The following is a 25,161-nucleotide window of genomic DNA, read 5'->3' as shown; positions in this document are numbered from 1 at the left end:
TATACCACATCTCATGAAATCTGGACCAACGTTCAAAACCCCTTTATCTGCCAAATCAACTGCCCATGTCTTCCATACCAATATCAACTTGCAACCCTTAAGAAAGGTCCTGAATCAATCACAGAATACTATAACAAAGCCAAATCTATTTTCTCCTCTTTGAGTGATGCGGGCCATACTCTAATAGACTATGAATTCTCTATTTATGTACTTGCCGACCTTGGGACAGAGTATGAGTCCCTGGTTACCTCCATCTCCACTTGCCCAGATCCCCTCTCACCTTACCAAATCTACAATTTCTTGCTTAACCACGAGTACTGCCTCGCCCATCAAACTTAGGCTTTACCTCTTTTAATCTTTTATATTTGCCTTTTCTTTTATCTCAATGGCTAAGAATCCTCAACCAAAATCACCCAAATATAACTCTCCTTCAGAAGATCCTAATAGCCATTTCTTTATACATCATAGTGACAATGCTCACATGGTGATAGTCACTCCACCTTTAATAGGTTCAAATTATCTTACATGGAACAGGTCTTTCACATTGGCTATTTCAATAAAAAATAAGCTAGGATTTCTAGATGGCTCTGTTCCCATACTAGACATTTCTGATCCTCTCTATGTTCCCTGGTTAAGATGCAACAATTTACTCATTGAGATTTTCAATTCCATTTCAAAGGAGATTGATTCAAATGTGATGTTCGTGAGTTCAGCCAAGGATGTGTGGGAGAAACTCAAAGATCGTTTTTCACAACCTGATAATGTATGGATTTATAATCTCCAACAGCAACTAAATTCCATTGTGCAAGGAAACTTGTCTGTAAGTGAATATTTTACTCAACTCAATGCTATATGGGAAGAACTAAATAGCTACAGACCTTTGCCTCATTGTTTGTGTGGAAAATGTAATCGTAATGCTTTGAATGACATTGGCAAAACACAACAGTTAGATAATATTTTTAAGTTTTTAATGGGGTTGACTGACAAATATGATAATATAAGGGAACAGATCATACTCACAAGCCTCATGCCTTTCCTTGACAAGACCTTCTCTTTAGTTTTGCAAAAGGAAAGGCAAAGGAAAATACGCACTGTATCACTGTCTTCACCTGAGTCACCAGCTCTTGCTGTTTTACAAAACAATAAGAGTAAAGAAAAATCTGATATGACATGTTATCATTGTGGCAAGGTTGGACATACTAAGGAGAAATGTTTCAGATTGGTTGGTTTTCCACCAAATTTTAAATTCACTAAATCAAAATCTGGGTATTCTAGTGGTTTTTTTTTTTGGTGCTAGTCACTCTACACATTAGGTATAATCCCTAAACCAAGAGCAAGACTTGGGGAGTCCATCAAAATTGCCTCTTAATTAAGCTCAGATTCAACTACTGGCTGCTTTGATTAATGCTCAGATATCTCAATTGAACATACATGAACCAAAGACCTACCAATCCTCTAGCCAAACCTCATCCATTCAACCTAACCCCACACAGTCAGCTGCTATTGTGACCGAACTTCCATCAAGTTCTAACATGGCAAGTAAGAGTATCTATCTCTCTACTGCATTTTTTGCTCCTGATTCACTGATGCATCATAATCCCACCTCCACACAAGAAACACAAAAGACACCTTGGATTCTGGACACTAGTGTTACAGATCACATGGTCCGTTCCACCTCCTTTTTTCTTCTGTAATATGTTCCACTCAAGCCTTTGTGCAGCTTCCTAATAAAACACAAGCTCGAGTCACTCATATTGGAACTTTCTAACTTTCAGAATCATTAACTCTCACTAATGTTCTATGTGTGCCATCATTTAGCTTTAATTTGATTTATGTGACTAAACTCACCAATAACCCTCTTTTGTGTCTCTTTTTCTTGAATAAACACTATGTTATACAGGGCCTATATTCATGGACGGCGATTGGTCTAGCTAAGGTCCACAATGGACTCTACTACCTTCTTTCCAGCTCCCTTCATAACACTACAGTCAAAAGATACATTTTTTCCAGTCACCATCTCAAGCCTCCAATCAAAAGCCAAGCTTTCAATGCAAATGGACAGCACGAGTTTGATCTATGGAATTTTAGATTAGGACATTTATCCAATCAGAGAATGAGTTTAATTCACTCTCAAGTTTCCAAAGTAAAATGTAGAGAGCAAACTCAGTGTACTATTTGTCATTTGGCTAAACAAAAGAGAAATTCATTTTAGTTGAGTACTTCCATTTCTCATTCCCACTTTCAACTAATTCATTGTGACATTTTGGGGCCCTATTCTCAAGTATCCAATTAAGGGCACCAATACTTTTTGACAATTGTGGATGACTATAGTCGAGTGACTTGGACTTTTCTTATGAAGTTTAAAACTAAAGTCAAAGCTCTAATACAGTCTTTTCTCCACATGGTAAAAGTTCAATTTGATGCTAAAATTAAAAAAATTCGATCAGACAATGGCCTTGAGTTCAATATGACTGATTTCTATAATCTTCATGAAATCTTACATCAAAAGTCTTGTATATATACTCCACAACAGAATGGAGTTGTTGGAAGAAAAAGTCAACACCTCCTTTCTGTTGCAAGTGCCATTCTTTTCCAGGCCTCACTTCCTTTAAAATTTTTGGGTGATGCAATCATCACTGTTGCATACTTAACTAACAGGATTCCTTTGCCTATCTTAGATGGAAAATCACCTTACGAGAAAATTTTCTCTTCCACACCATCCTATGATCACTTAAGAGTATTTGGCTGTCTATGTTTTGTCTACACTGACAAACACAACCGATCCAAATTGGACCCTCATGCTAGAAAATGTGTTTTCATAGGATATCCAGCAGGTATCAAGGATACAAGGTTTATGACATCGAGAATCAATCATGTTCTGTCTCTAGAGATGTGATTTTTTAGTAATCCACATTCCCCTTTCAAAATTCTGATCTTAACACATCTTCCTCTCATGATCAATCCTTTCATGATCAACACATACCTCCAGTTTTACCTGTCACAGAACATTTCCTTTCTTTCCCATCTGATCCTTTCACAAACCAACTTGATTCTCCTTCAACACCTCAATCTGATTGCTCCTCTCACATTCCCACTTCAGACTCACCAATTAGTTCCTCTCTCCCTCACACTAACCTTGAACCAATTCCCACTCCAATTGCTCCTCTCTTAACTCCTTCACAAAACACCACTCAGTCCACCACCTCACATACGAGATCTGATCGTGTTAGGAAACCTCCTTCATATTTACATGACTATCATTGTCAAGCAGTCACTAGCAAACCCACTCAAATATCACTCTCCACTTCCACTGATCATCCACTGATCATCCACTTCACAAACATTTATCCTACTCTCATCTTTCTTCATCACAAAGAATTTTTTCCCTTTCACTCTCCCTTTTGCATGAACCAAAAACCTTCAAAGAGGCTATGATGTCTCAGCATTGGCAAGCAGCAGTACAGTCTGAGTTGAATGTTTTAGAGGAAATGGAACTTGGACAGTCACTAATTTACCCTTGGAAAGACCTCAGTTGGCTGCAAGTATGTTTTCAAGGTCAAGCTCAATTCAGATGGGTATGTGGAGAGATATAAGGCCAGGTTAATGGCCAAGGGTTACACTCAAGTTGAGGGATTTGATTATCAAGAAACATTTAGTCTTGTAGCTAAGCTCACCATTGTCAGAATTTTCCTAGCCTTAGTTGACATCCATAATTGGCATTGAAGTCAAATGGATGTGCATAATGCATTCCTCAATGGGGATCTTGATGAGGAAAATATATATGGACCTACCTCCAGGTTATCAAATCAAGGGGGAGACTCATGGTGGAAATGGGAAGTTAGTTTGTAGGCTGCACAAGTCATTGTATGGTATCAAGTAGGCCCCTCGGCAATGGAATGCAAGATTCTCTTCCTTTGTGCCTTCTATTGGGTTTCAACAATCTATATCAGATTACTCTTTGTTTACAAGGTCAGATAAAAATGGTTTTGTTGCTCTATTGGTGTATGTAGATGACATACTCATTGGAAGCTCGAGTCTATCAACAATTAATGCTGTAAAGGCATATTTGCATTCATAGTTTAGAATTAAAGATTTGGGGCAAGTGGAATATTTCTTAGGGTTGAAAATTGCAAGATCAAGGTTTGGGATACATATATGTTAGAGGAAGTACACTCTTGAAATACTTGAGGATTCAGGTCTCTTGGGATGCAAACCTATCCACACCCCCATTGAGACTAATCACAAGCTCAGTCACACTTCTACAGATTTGTTGAAGGATGCTACAATCTATAGAAGATTAATTGGATGCCTAATCTACTTAACTATGTCAAGACCAGACATTACCTATGTTGTCCATATACTCAATCAATTTATGGACAAACCAACAAAGATACATTTGAAAGCTGCTCATAGCGTTTTGAAGTATTTGAAAGGATCTATAGGGCAACGTATATTATTCTCAGCTTTGTCAACTTTGCATTTAAAGGCTTTTAGTGACTCAGATTGGGCAGCTTGTCTAGAGACAAGAAGATCAATCACAGGGTATTGCATATTTCTTGGGGACTCTAGGATTAATTGAAGGTCTAAAAAACAAGCTACAATTTTTAGAAGTTCTGCTGAAGCAGAATACAGGGCCTTAGCCCACATGAGTTGTGAAATCACTTGGATCATTTCCCTTTTGAAAGATTTCCAGATTGATCACACTAAGGCTGCAACATTATACTGTGATAGTCAATCTGCTCTACACCTCACAACGAACCCAGTTTTTCATGAGAGGACCAAATGCATAGAGCTTAATTGTCATTTCATTCGGGAGAAGGTTTTAGCAAGAATGATCATACCAGTTCACCTTCCTTCCAAATTTCAATTAGCTGACTTTTCACCAAGGTCTTGCCTACTGCTACACTGCATTTCTTACTGTCCAAGATGGGCATTCTTAACATCTATGCTCATCTTGTGGGGGAGTATAAAACTTCATCAAAAGGATTAGAGGGATGCATTGGTTCTACCTACAGTCCCACTTAGAGAATTACCTAGCATCAAAAAGTTTTGTCTCTTAGTGTCAGAGGACTCTGTTGCCACTACCATAGCAAAAGCTTGTTAGCAGCAATTTATGGTCACTATCTTCTTTATCTTCTTTTGTTTTTTTGTTCCTTTGATTCTTTTGATTTTTGTGTATATATATATATATATGTGGTTATTATTTTAACTAGAGACACATATAAAGAAATCAATACAGAAGGAACAAGAACATTTTTCTCTTCATGCTTGTTGTTTCTCTCTAATTCAATATTTTCATGTTCAAGTCCTCAGATTTCAACAATTTGAACTTACCTTTAAATATAAATTCATTTCTTCTCATTACAATGGCTATCTCTTCCATTTCTAACTAACTCAACTTTTCCATGAGCTTCTCCCACAAAGCTAACAAATCAGCTTCTTCAGTTTTCAATTTTTGCACCACCCTCAGAGATTCTAACCAAACATCACTTGCTGCAAGGCATTGCCACAACATATGCATAGTTGTTTTCTCTCCCATTTTACAGATGGGGCAGCAAGGATTGTCTGCAATTTTCTTAAAAAAAGGATTCCTCCTTGAGGCTAAGAGCTCATTGCCTGCTCTCCATAAAAATAGTATTACTTTCCCTGAGACACTCAAATTTCACATGCTTTTCCATCTTTTATCAGTGTCTTGCCCCCTTGAAAATTCACCTTGGCCGGCCTTTTTTCTGCCAAGATCCACATGGTATGCACTTTTAACAGAAAAGGGTAATGATACCCTTACTATCCCATTACTACTTGTTTACTACTCTTTGTGTATTTGAATTTTTGTTTCTTTTAAATATTTTTTTAACATCCTTAATCATTAAGAAAAAATTTAAAAAATATACAACTTCACTAATAATCACTTCCTTAACCATTAAGTAAAACAAAAATTTTAATTTTTTTTTTTTAAAAGAAGAGTAATAAAGGGGCTGTAGAAGGGTGGTAAGGCTATCATTATTCTACTGCAAATTTGGTCTGCTTCTTTTTTGTTAAAAATTCTTCTAATCAAATGCTCATTCCATTCCCCTTTGCACTACATCAGTTCACTCACCTTTGCTTCTCTATCCAAAATTGATACTAGGGATTGTATGCTAAATGTTGAGGGAGTAGATAGCCATTTTTGTCCCCATATCTTGATACTTTTTCCATTACCAACCCTCCATCTCAATCCCTTGCTCAATAAGCTCATTGCATTCCACACACTCCTCTATATAAGGGATGGCCTATGGCCCAATTTTGCCTCTAGCAAATAATTAACTTTGAAATACTTCTCTTTATAGATCTTAGCTACCATATACTTGAGTTCTACAAGAGTCTCCACCCCGACTTAGCCAACAAAGCCATATTAAAGCATTCTAAGTCCCTAAACCCAACTCCTAACCTTTTTGTTGGTTTCCTCATCAAAATTTTGCAAGCATTATATTGAGCTATTTGCACAAGTTTTTTGGGAGTTGGAACATACTCATAGTGTAGGTTGGGATTGCTGGAGAATAGCCTTGATAAGAATTTTTTCCCCTGCAACTGACAGGAAAGTATTCCTCCAATTGTTTACTTTTTCCATACTCTTTCTTTAATGCATCTAAAAGTATTGTATTTAAATTTCTAACAACAATAGGTAACCCTAGGTATCTCTCATAACTACCTCTCATGACTGCTCCCCCTCTCTTCATAATCATCCATTTTTCTTCATCCCTTGTATTGGAACTGAAGAACACAACAAACTTTTCCTTGTTCAAGTAGTGACTTAAGGCTCTTTCATATTTCAGTAGCAAGCCTTGTATTTTAACCCATTCCTCCACCATGGCTCTACCAAATAGTATGCAATCGTCAGCAAATAACAAATTATTAATACGAGTTCCACCCCTTGCAGCTATCACTCCCCTTGTGTCACCCCTCAGGTCTAAATTATTAAGCAAAGAACTAAGTCCTTAAGCACAAAGGATAAATAAATAAGGAGACAATAGATCTTCCTGTCACAAGCCTCTCAAGGGCTGTATCTTTGTTCCTAGTCTACCATTTATAAGCACATAATAGGTTACTGCTGACACACATTTCATTATCAGCTTAGTCCACTTATTGCAAAAATCTAGCTTTTTCATAACTGCTTCCAGATATGGCCATTCAATTCTATCATAAGCTTTTGACATGTCAAACTTGGTAGCCCTATTCCCCAACTTTCCTTTCTTTCTTACTTTCATTGCGTGCAAATTCTCATACGCCACCATTACTTTGATTGGGAGATATAATCTCATTTAAAACTTTTTTCAACCTGTTAGCCAAAACTTTTGACATGATCTTATAAGCTACATTACATAGGCTAATAGGCCTATATGCACTAGCCAGCCTTGGTTCCTTTACTTTTGGGATCAGTGCAATATAAGTAAAGTTAGCATAAGGGTTTAATGAATTACCATTTAACCATGACAGCACTGCATTACTGACTTCATCTCCAATTATGTGCCAGTGTCTTTGATAGAAGCAAGCTTCAAAGCCATCTGGTCTAGGTGATTTCAAAGGAGGCCATCTGATTTATTACTTCTTCAACTTCCACTCTGGTGAAAGTCTTAGTCAAATTTTCATTCATCTCACTTGACACACAAGGCTCCATGTTCTTTAAGCATTCATCGATGTCAACAATGCTTGGCTAAGAGGAGGTGAACAATTTTTCAAAAAAGCCTCTGAAAGCTCCTTCCAACTCTTCTGGACTCGTGAGCCTTCTGTTGTGTTTATCAATAAGCAGCTTTATATTGTTCTTCCTTCTCCTTTTATTAGCACAGCTATGGAAATTTTTTTTATTTCTATCCCCTAGCCGATACCAATTCACTTTTGTTCTTTGCTTCCATTTCAAATCTCCCTTCTCAAGAACATCCCAATCTCTCTTTGTATTCTCTTAATCTCCTCTATATTATGACTCCCTTCATTGACTTGTAGTTTTTTTTAACACTTCTATCTTTTCTCTTATTAGTTTCCTCTTATTATAGTCAACTTGTTTACTCGACCTAAGTAAAACACCCTTGATGTCTTCTAGTAGACTCATCATCCTCTTTGATACTCCATCTACTATTGATTCCTACTGCCATACCCTTTTTGTAACGCCCCAATGGAAGGCTCAAACCACATGGCCTATACTCCAAAAAAACTAGTCAATGATACAATTAAAGCCCTATTGGAATATTATAAAAAGCAAGAACTTCTCCTTTCTAAGCAATGTGAGATCCCATATACCACTTACCCTTTTTATGTCATATGGGGTGTCACAATCTACCTCCTTAAATTCCCGACATCCTCTTCGGGTCGATCTGTTGTAAGTGGCACGGCTCAAGTCCCACATTTTTAGTTGAGATAGGCTTTGATACCATTTTTAACGCCTCAATCGAAGGCTCAAACCACATGGCCTATACTCTAAAAAGACTAGTCAATAATACAATTGGAACCCTATTAGAACATTATAAAGAGCATGAACTTCTCGTTTCCAAGCAATATGAGATCACATACACTACCTCCCATTTCCATATCATATGGGGTATCAAACTTCTAATCACTTCTTCACATTCATATTTTAGTGACTAATTTGTTTCATATCTAAATATCCTCATTGGCCTCCATTCTTTTTCTAATCTCTAGCTCATACAAATTAAAAGGGGCCTGTGATCTGAGCTTCTTGAAACTAGCACTTCCTCCCACCCTTCATTGAAAATTCCTTCCATTTCAAGTTGGCTAGTGCCCTGTCCAATCTTTCTTTAGTAAAAGACTTGGCCTCATGCTTATTGTTCAAGTAAACTTGTCACCTCTCCATCCCAAATCAAATCGTCCCACATCTACAATGCAAAAATGAAATTTTGATATAATTCGTATTTCACTCATAAAAGTAAAATGTGAAAAGAAATTGACCTCTTCAACGGCCTTCCCAATGATCTCTGACGGTAATCTTGGTGCTGTAGATACTGTAGTGCTAACACTTGTAGTTGTCCTATGGTACAGACTTAAGGTGCTGGATGCTGCTATGTCCATAAAGAAAGGCCACTGAAGGTGGCCACCGAAAAGGTATAATTTTTTTTCTTTTTTTAATACATTTTTTATATATTTAAATATTTAATTTTTTATTTCATAACATCATTTAAAAATATTTCATTAATTATTAAGTAAAAAAAATACATAAAAAATAAAATAAAAAAGTATAATCAGTAGCCACAATGTGTGGATAAAGCATTACCCTTGCTTATATTACTGGGACTGTGACAATCATCAATATATCTTGTCTCATGATAGCTCTTTAGTTCATCAATTTTTTTCTAAGGGGCCATCCAGCTTTTTTCGCTTTACGTCAATCTAGAGATGAAGCCATCTAGACTTACCTAGGTCTCCCCCCATACCTTCTTATGTAGAGATTTAAACGATTTTTATCCTGTGAATCTAAATCTAATTACATGCTAGGAGATATATCTTATTGTTGTTACTGCACTTTTTCTCTCTCTTCTTATACATGGCTCTTGTGCATTCATCACCATAGTACGACAGGACCAATGATGGCAGTTTGGTTTTTCAGAAAGATTAAATATCAAGGCTATCCATTTGAAATACACATGTTCACTTGATTATATTTGCCATTTTATACATTCCTGGCATTTATGTTGGTCCAAAGTTCCTTATCATTTTGAGATGTAACCATTTCTTAGATATTTTAGTTGCTTTCTCATGCCTTTAATTTTATTTGTTCATGATATTTGAGAAATGTAGACCTGCCTATTAATGAAGGTAACAAAAAGCAAGAATAAAATTCAAAATCACAAGAAATCTGGAAGTGATCTGCAGCAACAACCAAGCCAAGAATCATGCTTTGTAATTGTTGTAAATAAATTATGTAACCGATGTACATGTCAGTTTTTGATAACTGTATATTTCCTTAGATAGATTTGTAAGGTCTATATAAAAAACATCCGAAGGATCAATACAATGTGTGTTGAAATTTCTATTGTGAGCTCTTGTAATATTTACTTTTCTATATGGTATCAGGAGACCCTTTCTCCAACGAGAATTTGATCCCCATTTCACAACTGTCTTCCACTAATCAGCCTATCTATTCCTCAGAAATTCCTCTTATCATTTTTAACATCACAGCTCACATCAATGAGAAACTCACACCCTCATCTTTTCCCCAATGGTGAGCTCAATTTGAGGCACTCCTAATTGGCTATGATTTAATGGATTATGTCAATGGAGAATCGCAATGCCCCCTTTTGATGGAACCCCACCGTCTGTAGCTAAGAAAAACCAATGGGTTAGGCAAGATAAGCTAATTCTTAGTGCTATTCTTGCATCTACTTCACCAACAATCATGCCCCTCATTACCACAGCCAAAACCTCATATGAGGCATGGAAAAAATTATCAACTATGTATACAAGCAAATCACGTACAAGGGCAATGCAACTCAAGGAAGAACTGACCTTAATTCAGCATGGAACTCGACCAATCCTAGAGTACCTTCATGCGGTTAAAGGATTGGCTGATGAGATAGCTCTCATCGATCACCCAATCTCCGATGATGACTTAACCCTATATGTCCTCAACGGGGTGGGTCCTGAATTTTGTGAGATTGTTGCACCTATTCGGGCAAGAGACAAATCACTAGCCTTTGAAGAACTCCATGATCTACTTGTTGAACATGAGAGCTACTTGAGGAGGATGGAGGCTGCTACATAGCAGCTTGTGGCTGCTGCAAACTTCACAAGCAGACGTTTTGGTTTCTTTGCAACCCAACAATAGAAAGGAAGTAACAAGAACAATGGGCCTTCACGTCAACAAGGCCAAAACCGCTCCTCAAATGGTCCACCTTGAGACCAACGGCGCAACAATAATTCAGGCCGCCCCAACTCAAGCCAAAGAGGCTTCCAGCCCAAGTGTCAATATTGTGACCAAGTGGGCCACACAGCTACGGCCTGCCCGCAATTACAACCTTCTAAAATGACTATTAATTGTGCAGGAACATCTGATGGTCAAGAAAACAAATGGTTAATTGACTCCGCAGCTTCCCACAATATTACAGGTGATATACAAAATTTATCCATTCACTCTGAGTATGATGGCACTGACGAAGTCATTCTTGGAGATGGTACAGGTTTGGCAGTTACACATATTGGTTCTTTAGACTTACCCACGCCTAAAAAATTTTTTTATTTACATGATACATTATGTGTTCCAAATATTTACAAGAATCTCATTTCAGTCCATCACTTCACCAAACAAAACGATGTTTTTCTTGAATTTCACCCCCTTTATTTTCTTATGAAGGAACGATCCACGGGGGCAATACTTCTAAGAGGTGTGTGTGAGAATGGCGTCTACATGTTTCCAAACTCAATGGTGGCTTCTTCCATTCCAGAAATGGTTTCTTATGTACATGAATGGACTTCAATAGATGGGTGGCACAAGTGTCTTGGACAATTTATTTCTAGCATTTTTCCACAATTTAAAATGCTTGTTGAAACAAGGTTTAAATCCAAAATCAAAAGTTTGTACTCGGACAATGGTGGCGAATTTCTAAATTTAAAAAATTATTTGTCCAATCATGGTATAAGCCACTACACCACCACCCCCTATACCCCACAACAAAATGTTGTTTCCGAAAGGCGTCATCGTCATCCTATAGAGACAGGTCTTACCTTGCTTCATAATGCTTCCTTACCACTCTCTTATTGGCCTCATGCAACTGTCGAGGTGGAAATATCAGAGGATATGCAATTGGTGCATTTTGACTTCAACAGGTAAATGAGCTCATTGAGTGTGCTATATTTGTTGCAATTTTAGCTCCCATTGATTGATAGGTGCTACGCGAATCCTTCTTCCAAAGCACTTGCTTTGTGCCTGGCTCCCCAACAAATTATTGGATTTATTGGTTATTAACTATTTTATCATGTTTGGTTCTCTCTGCAGTACCCCATTTGAGCTCCATGATGACAACTACGTTCTAAAGGCAATGAAATTTTGTGAAAAACCACAGATTGATGATATGGCGCACAATCTCTCTGCAGATGGAGGTGAAGGTTCTAGCATGTCAGGCATGTATCAACCACAGATCCCCTTTCCTTCAATGTCAAACACAGCGGTTAGGCCTCCCACCTCACCGCCTCTTCCTGGAATACTAAAAGCACGTGTCAAGCATGAGCATTAATCAGCAGGATTGACTCAAACATCCCAACATGAGCAATACTTTGCATATCTGTATATTTTGCAATGTAATATGCCGGAAGTGCATGGCCCCTAATGATTATGCTCAACTCATTAGATTGCCCTCGTTCTGTAAATAGTTAAATCAGATCGTGCACTTCTTCAGAGAAACTTTAGGAGGTTTTGTTTCTGGCAAATTCGTTGCTTTACGTAATCTGCCAATGTAATTTTTGTTATCATGTTCTTTTCCTGCTTTTATAGCCTTTAATGTAGTAGAAATGGGAGTGTTAGAATGTAGATTTTCCAGCTCCGTAGAAAATTATAGAATCAATTCAGCAATTGGAGTTCCCTGTATTGCGTATTGCATTTATGTATACTCTTGTTCGACGATTCTATTGCCATAACATGTCAACAAGGGAAAAGCTGAAAAGAGAGGATATCCTGTAGGAATCCACCATTTCAGCTGTAGCTAAATATCAGATAGAAGTTAGAACGTCTTTAAAATACATGTACATTTTATAAGGCTCGATTCTCGTAACTACTCTGTTTTGGATAAGCTAAAGCCTGCAGCTTGACACCTACACGCACTCGTCAAGCAGCATTGCTAATTCTTGAAACCAAGTGCTTCTGAACATTTTGCTAGGTAAATATAACATTAACATTTTCTCACTCGGTGCTTCTAAAAGTTGGAAAAGATGTGTAACGTTTCTCACGCTGATTCTCCCCATTTTCTCTGCTAATTTGGAATGGCTATAATTCTTAGCAAAATGTCAAAGAAATAGAAAAATGGTTAGCTCATCTTCACACATCGGAGGTATGTATTTGTTTCTTATATATACTTGGTTTATACAAGCTGTGAAATTAGTGCATGTGTGATTGTTATGTATAATTTCTAACACAATTTATCTGATTATAATGTTACTCACTGATACCGTATAGAAGGTAATGCATAGCAAAGAAGGATCATTTAGTCGTTGATGGCAACATCATGCCTTGCATGCCCATTTTGATAAAGAAATAAATAGTACTACTAGAACATATGGTTCTTACACAAGATTCGAATTATTGTTGAAGACAAGTAGCAGCTCTGGAAGGACTTCAATCTGAATCATGCCTTTAACAACTGAATTTACTTCTGACAGTTATGGTCACAAATTGAGTGAACAGATCAAACAAAATGATTTCTTCTCCACGAGCCATCCTCTTCCTATTTATATATGTTGTGACCATATACACCAGCATGCCAATAGACAATTAGCACCCTAATTTGAAGTTTATAACAGTCTACTACCCGCTTTGCTCTGCTTCAATACTTCAGCTTCTCTCAAGCATTCCACTACTAAGCTGGATTTTGCAGATTCTGCAACTATTATGCGCTTGCGTTTCTCGGTGAGTGCCTCAATATCTCGGTCGAGTTCCTGACGAGTTTTGTCGACTAGCTTTCTGACATAAGCACCAAAGTGAGCATGTGCGACTCTCTTCAAACGATCAAAGGCAAATTCAATTCTAAATCCTGCAGACTGCAAGATTATCAAGCTTCTCCACCACTTAACAAGCTTATCATCGGTAATTTCCACAACACTTGTGTTGCTCATGCTATATATACACTCACATAGTACGTGAAAGAAACACATTTTGAGTTCTGGACTTGAGGTACTGGACCCAACACTAACATCTCCATGCTTAGAAAGCAAGCTCCTGATGATAGAGGCATACTTCCGAGTAACCATATGATCTCCAACATATACAACCTTGTCGTCCAAATCCAACTTGAAGGAATAGTACTTGTGAATATTCCCATCGAGTTGAAATTCTTCATAAAAGCTTTCGCCATGATGAAGAAATTTCATAAAATGTGAGTATGACTCGTCAGAAAATTGTAAAATTTTCTCGTCGTCAAAAGGATTACCAGTAACTATTTCACTTCCTCTGATCTGTAAACCACTAGACAATAATTCCTTTTTCTCAGCTTCACTCAGCGAATCTAAAATATCACTTAAACTTCTTGAAGCTGGCAATGGCTGGAGTAGTTGGTCTTCTTTATTTTGAATCATATGTTTTGCATCTTTGGGATTAATCAGTAGTACCCTACCTAATTGTCCAAGAGGACTTCTCAGCTCTGCATCTCCATACTCTCCCGCTAAAGTTGATATTACCTACAAATCATCAATATTAATTTAAGGGTACAAACCAACTATAAAAATAATGCTCATTTGCTGGTCTATTCATCTATTACGTACTTGAACCCTACCATTCCCAAATGAACTGATCAATGTTCCATATGCGTACGGAAACCAACCTTAAATTGCCATTCCCAAACTCCGCCAAAAAACAGAAAAGAAAGATGAACTAAACTAAAGAAATGTCACCTTTAATCAATGACTAAATTCATAGCTCACTTCAAGTAATTTTATGAAGCTTTAAACAAATAATAAGAGATCAATAACACTGCCATTTTCGAAACATTTTAATCACATTATTAACTAGCTAACTCAATACAATTTTTGAAGCGATATTTCCAAATACATCCATTTAATTAGCCTAAACCTTAATTTATTCAAGAAACCATTGTCAGTTTGAGAAATATTTGAGAATTTAAAACTAGGTATTAAAAAAAATTCATGTGTTTTGAGCTGCTAATTTGATATATTTTTTTAATTAAAGTAAAAAATATATATAATTTTTCGATATGAAGTTGTAATTTGAGTTGTAAAATAGTTGTTTAACCTTGACACTTGAATATGATTTAATATTAGTTTTTACAAGCAAATTTTTCCAAAATCAACTCCTACACATGATGTGCTATAAAAAAAATTAAAATAATAATAATACGTAAAATAAAACAAATTCTTTACACAAGATCATGACGTCCGACTCATTTTAGTCCTAGTCGAAACAGAGTAAAGCAATACAAATCGGATCAAAGTCTTACCTCAGATATGACGCATTTTAACTCAGCCACATATTGACATTCTTGGCACTGGTAAGTGGGCAATCGTGGATCTCTTTTGTTCTCACAAGCATCACAGTAGAATTCATCGTCTGTCTCATCTTCATGTTCACCAAGAGAGTTCGTGAGAGTGAGAGAATCTATGTGACATTTATCTTTAATTCTATATGGTAATGGACCGCATTCAAGATGAAGATTGAAATCTTTACAAGAGAGACATCTGATGACATGTGATTTGCATTCAATGGTGGAACTGCAAGCCCTGCACAGAACACTATAGTTACCTATATTGGTCCCGAATTGTAGACGGTGATTGTGACCCTCGTATTCTATGGCAGCCTTTACATTGCATTTCCAGTGCAAGTTGAAGTCGCACTTGTCGCACCCATAGACATGAGTGAAGTCTTTAATAAACTCGCGACAGGAATTGCATCGTGACGATATTATATGATGGTCAAGCAAGGTGAGAGGGTGTTGAGGGTGATGGATATTGTAGATCTTTTGCCGCGTTTCATCAAGGCATGATTCGTGAAAGTAAACATCCTTACAGCTACTTCTGCCACAACCATAGGTAGTACCATTGCAGGGTTTTTTACATAAGTAGCAATCAATTTGGTTACTTTCCTCGATCTTGGAGAGTGATAATGGATGTCCATGGACGAAATGACCAATCTGTTCTTGATTACCTGCATATTCGGTAGAGGCCAAAAAAGTGCAACCAACATCCATAAAAAATTTGCACGGTTTGCAGCCATAGATGGCGGCCCCTAGAGGCAAGTGTCGTCTACAAGCTCCGCAACGAATCGTCGGCATACAATCTTTATAAAGGGTGAGAAGACAGGGATGATAGAAATGTTGTATCTCCTTCGGCCAGCTCCGTTCAAAACACGATCCATGGATAAAAAAATGACATTGGAGACAACCGTAGGTTGGATCCGAGGGGTACTTTCCACATACGCAGCAGAAAATAGGATCGGTAGGCAGGATGTCGAGAAGCACCAATGGATAATAGTGGCCAAAATGAGTCCTAAATTGCTCCTCCGTCTCTTTTATTGTAGTCGTAATTTGAAATTTATCACATTTAAGACCATAGTAATTATCTATATTCTCCCATAATATTAGAGGGTGATTGTGACCCTCGTATTCTGTGGCAGCCTTTACATTACATTTCCAGTGCAAGTTGAAGTTGCATATGGCGCACTGATAGAAGTGAGTGAACCGTTCAATAAACCCGTGACAGGAATTGCATCGTGACGGTGTTAAATGATGATCAAGCAAGGTGAGAGGGTGTTGAGTGTGACGGATACTTAAGATCTCTTGCTGCGTTTCATCAACGCATGATTTGTGAAAGTAAACATCCTCACAGCCACTTTTGCCACAACCATAGGCAGTACCATTGCAGGGTTTCTCACATAAGTAGCAATCAATTTGGTTACTTTCCTCGATCTTGGAGAGTGACAATGGATGTCCATGGAGGAAATGACCAACCTGTTCTTGATTACCTGCATATTCAGTAGAGGCCAAAAAAGTGCAACCAACATCCATCACAAAATTGCACCGTTTGCAGCCATAGAAGGCGGTCCCTTGAGGCAAGAGTAGTCTACAAGCTCTGCAAAATGTGTTCGGTATACAATTTTCAGAAAGGGTGAGAAGACAGGGATGATAGAAATGTTGTATCTCCTCCGGCCAGCTCCGTTCAAAACACGATCGATGGACAAAAAAATGACATTCGAGACAACCGTAGGTTGGATCCGAGGGGTATTTTCCACATACGCAGCAGAAAATAGGATCGGTAGGCAGGTTGTCGAGAAGCTCCAATGGATGCTGGTGGCCAAAATGAGTCCTAAATTGCTCCTCCGTCTTTTCTATCGCAGACTCTAGAAAATTAGCACATTTAACATCAAGCCAGAAGTCCATCGCTCGGTCGAACCAGTACTTGCGGCAAGCGTACTTCAAGCTATTGGAATAATGGCTACAAGCAGCACATGTGAGAAATTTCTTAATTATTTGCCAATTAATCAACCCCTGATCTTCCTCTCGACCTTAATTATTATTTTGGAGCATTGTGTTAAATCATGAGAAATTTACTAGTTATTCGCCAACCACTCCTTTTCCCTCTTGACCTTATCTTTTTGGAGTACAGTGTTATGTTACTTCTTAAAAAGCGAATTATTACTTAAAAAGTTTGTTATAAACTAAAAAGAAGTAGCAAATAAATGAAATATTAGAAAAGAGAACTATGAAGATTGAGAGATTGCAATATACTTAACTCTTCAAAAGTTTAATATCGTTCACTACTCTTCTATTCTTGGGTATTATAAATTATCCTCAAGGCTTCCTTTTATAGGAAACTTCCATAGTGGTTTATTGTGCCAACCAATTCACATGCACAACAATTAAGTCACAAGCACAATAAACTCTCACATGCACAACAACCAATTTACATGTACAATAATATTTACAACATAATTACCTACCAAATGTATGTATTTACAACAAAGTTATCATTTTGGAGTATAGTTTTACAAGATTAGTACTTCTTACAGAATTATAACACTTCTTTCACAAATTAATACTTAACAATAGATATTATCTCTTTCTTTCAAACAGTTAGTGTTTGATAATGGGAAAAACTCTAACAACAAATCGATTATATAAAAGTAATTTAACAAACTAACATAATTTTATGAGGCTTGTCAGATTATAAATTTACTTTTATTGTAAAAGTAAATATGACGGATCAGGTGAAATCACATTAATTTTTTAGATTACTTTTGTGTAATCTATATATTGTTGTAGCACTCCTTGTTAAGAATATATATTATCTCTCCCTTTCAAACAAATTGAAATTGTTGAAGGTTTGCTATATATATTATGAATTGTCATATGGGGGCTAAAAAAAAAATGTGGGGGCTAACATATAAATATTTATGGGGTTTTTAGACAATGAGCAAAAAAAAAAGTTGAATAAAAAATATTATAAAGTAAAAATATTATTGTTTTACTATTATTTTTGTTTTGAAATTTGAGAAAATGAATTGTTTTTTATTTTTTATTCGAAAATTTAAAAATGTTGTGATGATTAGTTTAAAAAAATTATAATGATTAGTTTGAAATTATTTGTATTTATATAATATTTTAAAAAATAAAAAATAAAAATTATTTCCAAACATGTACTAAAATTGTTTATGGCCCTCAACCCACTGCTACAATTACTTTTAGTTGTTAAAGCATTCTCAATGGATTAGCCAAATGCTAAATCCATCCCTTATTTAGCTATTAGACATCAAAATACTATCACAATGGATTAATCAAAATCCAAATATTTGGACTTTAGCTTCAGTAAACACCAAAACTATTTTCAAATTTGCTTGCTACTGTAGCTTCATAAAATGTTTATTTTATCCATTATTTCTATCTTTTCATCCTTCCCTTTATCATTCCACTCAACTCCAACCATGGTTTCCATAGAAAATTCACTGCATTCAACTCAAATAAAATAAATTATAAAATGATAAAAAGTGATAAAATAAAATAAAATAATATATAGTTAAAAATATTAAATATTTTTTTAATTATTAATTATTTATTACTATATAATAAATAAATAGATAATTCAATATGAAGATTTGATGTAAATAGTCAAAATGAAATTTATCTTATATTATTTTATTATTATAAAATAAAAAATAATTATTTTAATATGTGATTTATGTGAATGGAATAGTTAAAAATTAAAATTTATCTTATATTGGTTAAAAATGTAATATGACTTTGGTTAATTTACTAGGATGCTATGTCATCGCTTTTTTTTTATTATTTTTTTTATGGAGCATGGAAAGGTTATGTCATTGCCGTAGACCGTAGTTGTTATTTAATTGCTTTCTGCTGGTGCAGTCCTTTTTATTTTTAAAAAGTCGTACACACTTTGTTAGTCTCAGAGAATAATTTTACTTTTGAAAAGTCGTACGCACTTTGTTAAAGAATTATTCCAATGGGGCTGAGACTTTAACAAAGCGTGTAATTAAAGAACAACTAAAGCAATGACATAACCTTTCCATGCTCCATAAAAAAATTATATATGTATATATATATATAAAAAAAAAAAAGGCGATGGCAGAACAACTAAAATATAACTGCAGCAGTGGCCCACAACCCGGCCTGGTAAAGCCGGTTTTGTAACCGACCCGACCCGTATGACCACAATTTTAGATGCTAATCCAAACTAACTTGATTCGAACAAAATCAAACCGGGTCGAACCCGTATGACCCAACTTCAAAAACAACGTCGTTTTCCATGCGGTCAGAAACGAAAACTCACAAATAGATGGCAGCAACAAAAACATATTCATAGAGAGAGGAAGGGAGAGAAGTGGTCTTGGCGAAATAGAAGATCCCGAGCTGAGAAGGTGAGGCAGCGCCTAGCCTCGACCTGCCGAGCATCAACTGTTCAATAAGAAGACGACACACTACAAAACCCAGCAGCAGCGGCGGTGGCAGCAGCCGAGTCTCCCCAAAACACTCTTTAAAACAGCGACGTCTAGATCTGTAAGCCTCTCGGCTGGAAAACCAGAGCATGCTAGAGAGAGAGAGAGCAAGGAGACCAGAATATCTTTCTTCTGATAAAAAACGAAGTCCCTTTTTGGCTATCTTCAAACCCCTTTGTTTAATGGGCTTTGATCGATCCAAATTTTTCTTGAATTTTTTCATGTTTTTGTTCATGGGGGTTGGTTTCTCTGGTTTTGCAGCATATCAGAATTATGGATTTTGACCGTCGAAGCTCGGTCTGTTAGTGGCTCTTCTTGGGCTGAGATCGTTGTATTTTGGCTGGAGTACTCGCCGTTCATTGTATTTTGGTTTGGTTTTTGTTCACCTTTTTTGGTTTTGAAACAAACCCGTTTCCTGATTCGGTTGAGTCTTAGGTAAAGGAAATCGCATCCTGGTTGAGCTCCACATACTTGGAGGCTCCGGTTTGAGAAAATTGAAGGTTGCCGGTCGGTTGAACGATAAAATCTAACCCGTCTGTTTTGTCGGATCGGTGAGCCGATGATTTATAACCCATCATCTATCGGGTCGATTTGATTCGGGTCACTCGGTTTGCCGGGTCATATGCACAGGCCTAGCGGGCCATATACAATTTTAGTACATGTTTGGAAATAATTTTTATTTTTTAAAATATTATTTAAATATGAACAATTTCAAACTAATCATTATAATTTTTTTAAATTAATCATTACATTTTTTTTAAAATTTTTAAATAAAAAATAAAAAACAATTCATTTTCTCAAATTTTAAAATAAAAATAATATTAAAATAATAATATTTTAACTTTATAATATTTTTTTATAAATCATATATTGTAAATCATGTGATAAGTTATGTCATTATATGTAAATAGATAATAGTAATGAAGAAATATTAGTTCCATAAAATATTTTTCCTAAATTTTAATTATTGGTTGCTAATTTTTATTTTTTCACGTAGTACATATTCATACTTATAAAGAGTTTCATAGGGACCTTCAATTCTTTTTGTCTCTCTTTCTCCCTCAATTTCTCTTCTTCTCGACATGAGTGGTACTCGAGCGAATACAAGAGTTAGTGATTCGCTTGAACAGTGTGTCGAGTGTCTATCAAAAGAACTCACGGATTGATTTTTGCCCGAACGTCAACTCAAACAGAAGTCGAGGAAACTAACGAGGTGCTATGGACATTTAGAGTGAGTAAGATCTAAACAGAACTTATAATAAAAAAAATCGGGAGTGGTGATGAAATATAAAATATTATAGTGATGAACGAGGAAAGATATATTCCAATTAAATTGGTTCGTGAGAACCTTCACAGTTAAGATGGCCGGAATGATTTGTAGGATATGACAATTAAGGTAGACAACATTAATTGTGGGATAAATCTACTATGTCGCTTGCAAATGACCGCTTCTTAAAAAGAAAAAAAAAATTAATTTTGTTTTACTTAATAATTAAAGAAGTAGATTTTAATATATTAATATAATTTTTTATTTTTTAAAAATATTTAAAAATATTAAAAAATATGAAAAGAAAAAAAATAAAAATAAAATATAAAACTACAAATTGCGTTAGACGGCACATCCGTCATTGTTGGCCGGTAGGTAGCCTAGCATGACTCTTATTTGTGAGACTTGACAGAATTAAAGTGGAAAGCCTGATTTGCCAGATATTAGTTCTGCTTTTAATTGTATGTTGACATGTCGTGAGGCCGTCACTTTCTATACTTGGAATCCAAGATTGATATATCCTGTCTGTATACCAAGAATATCCCAGATATTTTTTTAATATTTTATTATTATTTATTAATTTATTATTTTTTAATTATTTTTTATTACTTTTTACTATTATTTAATATTCTATTATTACTTTTCTACTATTATTTACTATACTTCTCAACAATTTTCACCGCCCACCCTCACGTCCCAATACCCAGTTTCACTTCATTTTCTTACTAAAATTAATATAATTCCCAGTGGCCAACTATGCTTGCATAAGCATTGCCTTTAAGAGAAATACTTTTTGCAATCGGGAGATGCAGTTGGCGTGTAGTCAGCTGTAAAAAAAAAATTAATATGAAAATTATATGAAAAAAATAATTATTTTTATAATTTTTTATAATTCATGTAGGTTCTCTTGAATATAAAAAAATTTTTTTATAATTTTTTTTTATTCATTTCGTACAGTCGACTGCACACTGACTATATATGATGACTATATGTAGCAAAGCTGTGCCTTCAATCCTGAAAGATAAATGGATTGGGGAAAGATAAAGATATGGTTGGATCATGCGTATGATTTCTGGCACAAATCCATGGTGGAAACTAGTTGCCGCCCGTGTGTTGCAATCAGAAATTCCCTCCCTGACTTTTAACATTTTTCAAGCACCAAAACCAAGGCAACATGCACCTCAGCGTACTGAAGAATCAGGAGGTCGCTGATCGCATTGACCTAAGAAATACCGAGCATTGAAACCAGTTTTGTTCAAGAAATGAGACCATATATATTACCAATAAATTTAAGCAAAATAGTAATAATTTTTTTGTAGTGGCATGCAGGAATCAACCCTTGATCAACCTTAATTCATCAGAAGGATCCTTTATTGCAAGAGACGACTTTAATATATTTTTCTCTATAATGTGAAACCTCACCAAAGAAGGATCATTCTGACCGTTTTCTGCAGAGTAAATCCTAAATCCCGAATATACGACACTTCCCCAGCCAGAACCGTATTTTAATACATACATACATACATACTTACATATTCTAGTATTTTAATTCATTGCAAAGATGCACCCCATACTCATTGCATATTTAGGTTCAAATTAAGGTAATGACAAGGCTGCGTGTTTCTCATTCAATTTGCATGCCTCGAGCAAATTGATACATGACAATGGCAGATACAGTTAAGGGTGAGATGATTCCAATGACTTTCCCTCCATCACCTCTACCATGGTCTGCTTTCCTTCCAACATCAAGCTTTAATTTCTAGCTTTGGAACTGGCTGTGGAATCACTAGAGCATCTTTAGCAGATCTAACAAAGAATACAAACGTAAAAATAAACGAATCATAATTCATTTACATTTATGTTAGGCATGTACATCCATTACATGGTGGCTTATAGACACCCAAAAAACCATCCTGTCAGAATGATGGGTTCATGTTAGCATAGTTGTGCATCTTTTACCCACGGATTCGAAGAATAAAATCTTTCAAAAATTGGCAGTAGTTAGTTAATATCCATCACCATTTTACTACAGAATCTTAAAGCTAATAATTCCAAAAAAGAAAAATGTCATTGTAGAGACTGAATATCTAATTTATGAAACAATTAAGGATGAAACCTTTTCCTTTGCATGGTAGATGCTAGTTTTTGAAACATTCAAGATAGTTCATAATGATCAAATATCATGTTTTCCAGAACTTTGGATCCATCAATTTACGATCTGCGGCAAAACCTTGGCTGGCAAGTTTCTGAATACGTGAAGAAATTCTTCAGCCTGACAACAATTGATCCATCAGTGCTCTCATAAAGAATCTAAGTAGCACTCATATTCAATAGACTCTATAGCCTAACAAAACGGAACCAGACAAGCATATTGGTTTTTATTTTTTAATTTTTGATTGGCACCATGACTAGAAACAGTGTCCCGACTAATCTCGGGGTTGCAAAGGCCCCCGATAATGAGTTTCCTACAAGTGCACACAGGATAATTCGAAGCAAAAGTCCCACAGTCTGGTGGCCCGTATAGATTATTTGCACCAAGAGATTTGAACCTTAGGCATAGGAGGAGCATAACCCCAAGCCCAAGGCCTTTACCACTCGAGCCAACTCCTAGGGTTATGACTAGCATGTTAGTTAAAAACTCTCACGAAATGAGATGTGATGGGAAGCATCACAAACAAAAGGAAAACAAAGTAACTAAGCAACTATACTGCAGCACACAAGAAATACATGCAGCATAAAAGGTGGATGAAAAGCATGCTGCAGTACACATGAACTGAAAAGGTAGCAAGAAAGTAAAAAGGCACTGGCATAGAAAAGCAAGTCTGAATTATGCATTACATGGCTACAGCAGAATACAATTACTAGGAGGCTCGATGTAAAAAGCATTACCTTTGCTGTTGTCCATGCTGTTGCAGTTGATTACTTTTAAACAGACATGAGATCAAAAGTTGATTTTAGGACTCTTTCTCTCTAGTTTTTGTAATGTATATATATATATCTACTGTTTTTGTATCATTAAGATAATCAATGAGAAAGGAACTTCAGTGTTCACCATCTCTTTATTTCGAATTTCCCTTCTATTTTTAACATGGTATCAAAGCAGGATATTTCTCCTGCTATGGTTCCTTAGACTCACAAACAGATTCACTTCAAAAGTCATGACATCCCCCTCTTCCTCTTCTCCTTCTTCTCTCATATCATTGTATCACCTCCATTAACTGGTTCAAACTACATCTCATGGAGCAGATCCTTTTTGCTTTCCATCCATCAAGAACAAGTCGGGTTTCTTGGATGGCTCAATCACCACCCTTAACCTATTAGACCCTTCCTACGTTTCATGGCTAAGATGCAATAACATCCTCCTTGTGTGGATTCTGAATTCTGTCTCCAAAGACATTGCATCTAATGTGTTTTTCATGACTTCAGCTAAACAGGTTTGGGACAAGCTCAAGAAATGTTTTGCACAACCTGATGAAGCTCAAATCTATCACTTTCAACAAGCTCAGTGGCATTGTGCAAGGACACCTCTCTGTAAGTGATTATTTCACACAGCTTAATGTCATTTGGGAGAAACAACATAGCTATAGACTTCTTCCATGCTGTTCTTGTGGTAAATGTACCTGTGATGCTTTGAAAAATGTTGGTGAAGTCCAACAAGGAGACTATGTGTTTAAGTTTCTAATGGGTTTGAATGACAACTATGATGCAGTAAGGGGACAAATCATTCTCCTAAGTCCTTTGCCTTCATTAGATAAAACTTTTTCACCGATTTTGCAAGAGGAAAGGCAATGGCAAGCAAGAAACCCAGCCTTGCCTACCTCAGAACCCTCTGCCTTACTTGCCTACCAGAATTTTCCAAAGAAAAAGGATAAGTCAGTACTAGTTTGTCACCACTGTGCCAAGGTTGAGCACACAAAAGATAAATGCTATAGATTGGTGGGACTTCCACCAAACTTCAAGTTTACCAAAACCAAAGGAACCTCTGCTGCGCCTTATTTTGCAAATCAAGTCACTGCTCAGATTACTTGTTCTCCTCAAGAACCATCCACTCCAAGTATTTCTTAGTTGAACCTCTCTCAGGCACAAGCACAACATCTTATGGACCTTGTCAATGCTCAATATCCTCAACTAAACTTGGGACAAAACAAGCCTACATTGCCTACTCCAGCCTCTATCAAGCCATCAACTTCATAAACAGATTCCGCAATTACTCCTTACTCAAATCTAGCAGGTAATCATCACTGTC

At 36.2% G+C, this 25,161-nt stretch overlaps 4 protein-coding genes across 4 annotated transcripts; 3 read left to right on the top strand and 1 right to left on the bottom strand.

Moving 5' to 3' along the window:
- Positions 1-385: 385 nt before the first annotated feature.
- LOC122312582 lies at positions 386-9,073 on the top strand. The gene is made up of 3 exons (XM_043127227.1): positions 386-1,222; positions 1,413-1,539; positions 8,988-9,073. The coding sequence occupies exons 1-3, from the start codon at positions 386-388 to the stop codon at positions 9,071-9,073; spliced, it is 1,050 nt and encodes a 349-aa protein (XP_042983161.1).
- Positions 9,074-10,273: 1,200 nt separating this feature from the next.
- Positions 10,274-10,747, top strand: LOC122312581. The gene has a single exon (XM_043127226.1). It carries the CDS (start codon positions 10,274-10,276, stop codon positions 10,745-10,747), a length of 474 nt encoding a protein of 157 aa, XP_042983160.1.
- Positions 10,748-10,829: 82 nt separating this feature from the next.
- On the top strand, positions 10,830-12,215 carry LOC122312580 (transcription factor-like protein DPB). The gene is made up of 4 exons (XM_043127225.1): positions 10,830-10,944; positions 11,028-11,162; positions 11,694-11,808; positions 11,978-12,215. The coding sequence occupies exons 1-4, from the start codon at positions 10,830-10,832 to the stop codon at positions 12,213-12,215; spliced, it is 603 nt and encodes a 200-aa protein (XP_042983159.1).
- Positions 12,216-13,177: 962 nt separating this feature from the next.
- On the bottom strand, positions 13,178-17,233 carry LOC122312970. The gene is made up of 2 exons (XM_043127656.1): positions 15,144-17,233; positions 13,178-14,367 (listed from the first exon to the last, which is right to left on the bottom strand). The coding sequence occupies exons 1-2, from the start codon at positions 17,076-17,078 to the stop codon at positions 13,486-13,488; spliced, it is 2,817 nt and encodes a 938-aa protein (XP_042983590.1). The 5' UTR covers positions 17,079-17,233; the 3' UTR covers positions 13,178-13,485.
- Between the last annotated feature and the right edge of the window lie 7,928 nt (positions 17,234-25,161).

Source organism: Carya illinoinensis, chromosome 6 (genome assembly GCF_018687715.1).
Source record: "Carya illinoinensis cultivar Pawnee chromosome 6, C.illinoinensisPawnee_v1, whole genome shotgun sequence".
Lineage (NCBI taxonomy): Eukaryota > Viridiplantae > Streptophyta > Magnoliopsida > Fagales > Juglandaceae > Carya > Carya illinoinensis.
This window is presented reverse-complemented; position numbering and strand designations above follow the sequence as displayed.